Here is a 6000-nt window from a genome sequence, read left to right as displayed (position 1 = left end):
GAACAGCTCCCCAAAAGATACCATGCAGCCAGTACAAAGCAAGGGACAACTCTACAGCAATGAAAGCTGAAAGGCTTTCTGCAGATGTGGGTTAAAAGGCTAATATTGTACTATGTGGTTTTTATTCCCAACTTAACCAGAGCAGGATGGAACCTATCACTCCAGGGAGCTATCACAATCATCCTTACTTGGACACAACCAGAAATATCAATAAAACTCACCACCTGCATCATGGAATTTTATCTTCATATTTATTGAGTTTAATAGATGGTAGAGGTTTGCCATCAATAATAAACTTGACCTCACTATAATAAAACAACATACATAAAAGTCACATGTCACAAAACAGACTGGATTAAATCACAGAATGTCCATGAAGCTGTATTTGGACACAGAAGTGATGTGTGAATTTGGTGCTTTGCCAGAAAATCACTAAACAATGAGCTAATGTTGACCTTTTTTCCAAGATAAGCATAATACAGAGATAAGATGGCTAGAAAGGAAACAGGAAGGCCTCAGAAAGCTATTACACTACAATTCTACCTACGGGTAGACAGAAATATTCATGTACACAATTCCTACCTCAGCATTAGGTGCTTACGAGGGAGAGCACATTGAATTTGAATGATAAACACTGGCAAAACAAGGACAGAATGTGTGAGCATTTCAACTGATCACCTTTCATTCTTTGTGGAAACTCAGAATGTTCTTGATTTCCACACCAGCTTCTGTTGCCATCCCCAGCACTAGTTGCAAGGGGTATGAGAAATTTCTAGGGTGTTCCAAACAGACACCAGTAATAATCATCACCATGCTGCTGGGATCCAGAATCCCTGGTCTGGATGAGTCCAGCAGACTTTTGCAGAACTCAAGAATATTGTAGAGATCCCAGGCATCAGAGTCTGGTTTAGTCATCCTGGGCCTCACCAACCTCTTGGACACAAAGGACTGGCAGAGAATGTACTGATTCCTTCTCTTTAACTCATCCTCTAGAAAAGTGATGGCCGCCAAGGCCCTGCGGTCTTCCCATTTTAGGATATACAGTGTGTCAACTACAATCTTCGGTATGATAAGAAAAAACTTAGCACTAGTGGCTAGTTTCTGTATGACTGAAAGATGCTCACAGAGGGCTCTGGGATCAGGGAACAGGTACGGGGTCAACACTGACCGAGTCTGGGGACTTCTAAGAGTCTTCTCTAGCAATGCCACTTCACGTTGTAACCAGAGCTGGACTATGTCTTTGGAAAGTCTGATTCTTGGAGTTGTTCTTGGAAACTGCTGAGGTGCACTTTCTGACCTTTCAAGGGTACTGCTCACAAAGATACCCAGCTTAGAGTCAAATCTCAGAAACTGTCCTGGGAGTCTTGTTGCAAAGTGCCCAAAACTTCTGAAGAAACAAATACGCACGATAACTTCCTCTTGGTTGGTGAGTTGAGGTGGATCCTGCCCTAAGCCTTCCCTATCCTGGGACACTTGAGGAGAAGACTGTTGGAACAGGGCAATGTCCTCAGGGAGTTGAAGGTACTTAGGAGTATTCGGCCATTGACAACTCTGCAGCAAGTCCTGGAGATGGTGAGACAGACAAAGACCGGGATGCTGAAGGTCTCCAACTGAAGGCAACAGGTTCAGCAACACAGAGAGGTGGTCCCATAAGCTACACACACTCCTCCAATGTGACAGGAGGAGGCTGTGATTACTGCGGAGCCAGCTCAGGATCACCTTGATGGTAGGCAACAGTCCCTCTGCAGAAAGAATGTCCAGTTTCCATTGAGTGGTCTGGAGATTGTTCTGGGTGATGAAGGACCTTTGCTCCCAAGAGGAACCCATGTAGAATTCTGTCTCAGGAAAGCTGCTTATCTCACCCTCAGTGCCCAAGGAACTGCTGAGAGCAACAGTAGGGGTTGGATCAGTTGGAGGTGTCAGAACATTGTGACTGAAGACAGGAGCCAATGGAGAGGCATGTTTTCCTTGGAGTTTTTGACTCAAAGGAGCTGGCAGGCTGGAAGAAATAGTTGTTTTCAAGAGATCAAGGAGACTGTCAGGAGGTACATATGCCTTCAATTTGTTTCTGGAATGAGCTCTTTTAGGTTTGGGTGAACCTCCACTCTTCTGAATTTCATCTGAACCCAAAGATCCACTCCCTTCTTCATCTGTTGTATCAGAGTGGGATGTCTCACTGCCTGTGTCTGATTGTGCCTGGGAACTTAAGGATGAGTTTTCATCTTCCTCTGTCTCATCTGAGTCACAACAGGAATGAAAACTGGCCTCACTTTCTCTGCAAATACCAGACCACTTGTGGCTTTTCTGAGAGTGGTTGTTCTGGAGCCCAGGAGATGGGAAATCTTGATGTTCCTTTCCAGGCTCTTTGTCCCAGCATCCATCTCTTAAAGCAGCCTCTTCTGGAGTCAACTTCCTCTTCTGCAGCTCAGCCTGGATTCGTGTGTTCACATGTTGTACTAAATAAGAGAAAAGAGTCAGGGTGAAGATAACAGCTGGTTTTTGCTGTTTTGAGCCTGATTTCCTCAGGCTGTGCACATTCATGAGACAAAGAACCACCATGTGGAAGATGAGGAAGTCTGGGAGAAACAGATAGCCTTTAGGAGGCTTATCTTCTATGGAAGCCTGGCACAAGCCAGATTGGTATGGCCGGTAGGAAAGACAGAGACGGAAGTCATCAAGAACGAGTTGGCACAGGGCTATAAGCCTTGCAGCTTTGAATTTTCTCTTAGGCTGCAGGAGGCTCTGAAGGTACAGGAAGCTAACCAGAAGCCTTTTGTTGTCCCAACACTGCCTTTGGCTATGAGACAGTTTCCTTCCCTGGTACCTCTTCAGACAGCTGTACCTCTTTCCAGCATGATCATAGAGTCGTTTGAGGTTCCAAGCTGCTCCTTTAAAAGGCACTTCAGCGTGGAGGCAACGCTGATAGTAATATGTGGCTTCCAGATCATAATACTTACTCCCCATGAGAGCACCTAGTTGATTGAAGGGCATTCCCATATTCGGGGCCACTGACAAGGCTCTGTAGTAGCATCTCTCTGCCAAGTTCTTAGTAGCCAGGTCTAGGAACTCATGCTGATACCGGAACAAGTCTCCCAGGTAGAGCAGGCAGCGATGACAGGCCATGCGGGCCCAGGAAGCCTCTTCCACTGATGTGGGTCCCACTTTCTTACATCCAATCAAGTGGATGGCATTGTGAGGCCAATCAATGTAGCTCTGTAACCTCAATTCATAGTGGCCCTGAAGGAACAGGAAGAGATGCTCATAGAACTTGAGGCCAGCCTTCAGGTGAGCCTGGAGAGGCTCTCCCCAATGTTGGAAAGTGTCCATTTGTTTCTTGTTGGTCTTCATGAGCAGCATGACAATGTCAGAGTATATTTTCCTCCATAAGAGCTCTTCAGCCTTCCTACCATAAACCACCGGATGGAGGAACATGAGTTTAATACAGGCTTGCTGAAGCATCTCTCTGAGAGCCAGGACATGAGGCTTAAAAACCTCTTTGTGGGCATTTTCTTTTTGAAGGAAGATATCTAGTCTCTGAGCTGCCAAGCAGACCTCCTGGTAGAGGAATGTGGCTCTCAGGGTTTCCTCCTGGTTTTTCTCCATGAGGCCAGATTCTTTTTGAGCAATGCTTACAGTGTTTCCTGAGAAAAGATTAAATACCTATTAGTGTTCACCCACAAAGATTGAACAATGAACAATGAAGTTGGAGGGGATACATTTATTCTCTCACTTATAAAAAACACTTAGTTTCATGTTCTTTACCTATAACCCCTTTTGTAAATATATTTCCTTGGATATCATTCCTATCAAAAGTCAATTCTAAGGGGTCCCTTCTAAATGTATCTCTAATTTAAAAAAAAAGCCAGAAGTATATGCATTGAAATTAACCTTAACAATCTAAGATGAATGAATTCCATGTGTGCATGTATATGAGGGAATATTGGCTTAGGAAATTATTACTATATAGACCTAGATAAATAAGAATTACTTGAAAATGGAATACAAAATAAAATAACCATAGCTTTCAAATCTAAAATATTGGTAAGATTCCCCTTAGCCAAAAGAGCTGTAATACTTTAACAAACATTTTACTGGAAGTCCTTATTTTGAATGACTGGTGTAGAGAAAAATTAGTAATTAAGCACATGTTCTAAATCTAAAATTATGAGAGCTGGGCTGATGATACACACTGTGATCTCAGCATCTCTGCAGCCTGGGCAGGAATAACAATCTCAAGGCCAGCTTGCCTAGCTTAGCAAGGTCTTGACTCAAAGTAACAAGAAGGAACTAAGTATATAACTCAGCTCTTACCTACTGTATGCAAGGAACTACATCCAATACCTAAAATTACAAAAAGAAAAGAAAAGAAATATAAAAAAGCTAACTAGACAACATTTTAACTGAGTAACTAAGTAACCTTGAGTGTCAAGTAAGCCAGACCGATTGAATGCATGCACTATACTATCCATACAGAAGGACAAAGCCAGGACAGCACATGGAAGGTCATTGCATCTATGACTGAAATAGAAAAAGATACGAGGCAGATGTGGACAGGATAAGAAAAGCAATAAAAAGGCTGGAAATGCAACAAGCAGCACCACAGCCTGGCAAACACCCAGAATGGCACAAAGGCTTTCACTGGGTGGAGAAATAAGGGCTCATCTGCTTTTACCCATTCTGAGTTGATTACGGCAGGGGGACAAACCTACTGTATAAATATCTAGAAATGACAAACTTACAACCTACAATACATTAGTATCTCTCCCTCCCCTTGACACTCTCTCTCTCCCTCTCTCCCTCTCTCCCTCTCTCCCTCTCTCCCTTTCTCTCTCTCTCTCTCTCTCTCTCTCTCTCTCTCTCTCTCTCTCTCTCTCTCTCTCTCTCTCTCCCTTCCCAATTTCTCTATCTTCCTCCTTCCGTGTCCTGACAATTTGTCTAAAACCAATTATTATATTAAACTATAAGAAAAACAGTTCTAAGAAATCTTCAAGACTTTACCTAAATAACTTTCTCAGTTGGAAAAGTAAAGAAGCCATAGATAAAATACCAACTCACAACAACAAAAGAAAATTTTCTAAACATAATGGTGCCTCATTTAATTTAGGGAAATTTTACTTCAACTTGTCCAGATAAGGTAGGAAACTCATCATCTTTAATCTTATTTTTCAGCTTTAATAAAGTTGAAATGAGACCTTTCAGACAGCACATTCTGCTAGAGCACACCACCATCTAGTCTGTTCCCCAGAAGATACTACAGCTTGAGACATACCAGGTTATCCACAGTACACAGAGAAATTGGTAAAGACCCTCCCAAAGTACTACAGCTGCCACTGAGAGCCCAGTGGACTCCCGGACTTATCACTCCCCGAAAACCTCTGAATTCCACTCCCCTTTCAGCTGGTGACTTCTTCCAGGGCAGACTGCCAGCTAGTCAGCTTCACTGAAGACACCACACCCTGGTGTCTTCACCAGGTGATCTAAGGAGTTCAGATGTACACAGGGAAACTGGGCAACTGATTACTAGCTTGTCTGCTCCCCTGAAGATACCACAGCTTAAAGGCATCCCAGGAGTTCTTCTGCATACAAGACAACTGGGCAATTGACACCACAGTCTGAAGACCTCCCAAGAGCTCAATAGCAAGGAGGACAACTGGCCCAACAGACTGAAAGCCTCCCTGGAGTTCTGCTGCACACTGGGAAAAAGAAACTACAGTCTGTACCTGCCTCTCCAACCGCTCACCCCCAACCTTCAACAGGACAACAGCTTGACTGCTCCACTAAAGACCTAACAGTTGGATGGCCTCCCAGAAGATGTGCTGCAAACAGGGCAACAGATCAGCAACGTCTCTGCCCCTCTGAAGACCCCACAGTTGGAAAGTCATACAGGAGGTCTGCTACAAATAGGACCACAAGGAGACCTGATGCAACCCAGGGACAAAATAGGCAGACTCTAGGCAGGGACACCCAGACCAGCAAACACCAGGGATATCCATATGGCAA

General features: G+C 43.9%; 1 protein-coding gene across 8 annotated transcripts in view; it reads right to left on the bottom strand.

Moving 5' to 3' along the window:
• Nucleotides 1–229: 229 nt before the first annotated feature.
• The window catches only part of Smg5l1 (Smg5 nonsense mediated mRNA decay factor like 1), a 140757-nt gene continuing 134986 nt past the window's right edge, over nt 230–6000 (bottom strand). For 6 of the 8 annotated variants that reach the window (XM_087557312.1, XM_087557311.1, XM_087557309.1 and 3 more), the window contains 1 exon segment: nt 230–3641. In XM_087557312.1, the coding sequence (XP_087413438.1) occupies nt 682–3603 (2922 nt within the window). In that variant the 5' untranslated portion in view covers nt 3604–3641 and the 3' untranslated portion in view covers nt 230–681. 8 annotated transcript variants of the gene reach the window in all.

Source organism: Rattus norvegicus, chromosome 7, assembly GCF_021556685.1.
Source record: "Rattus norvegicus strain SHRSP/BbbUtx chromosome 7, alternate assembly SHRSP_T2T, whole genome shotgun sequence".
NCBI lineage: Eukaryota > Metazoa > Chordata > Mammalia > Rodentia > Muridae > Rattus > Rattus norvegicus.
This window is presented reverse-complemented; position numbering and strand designations above follow the sequence as displayed.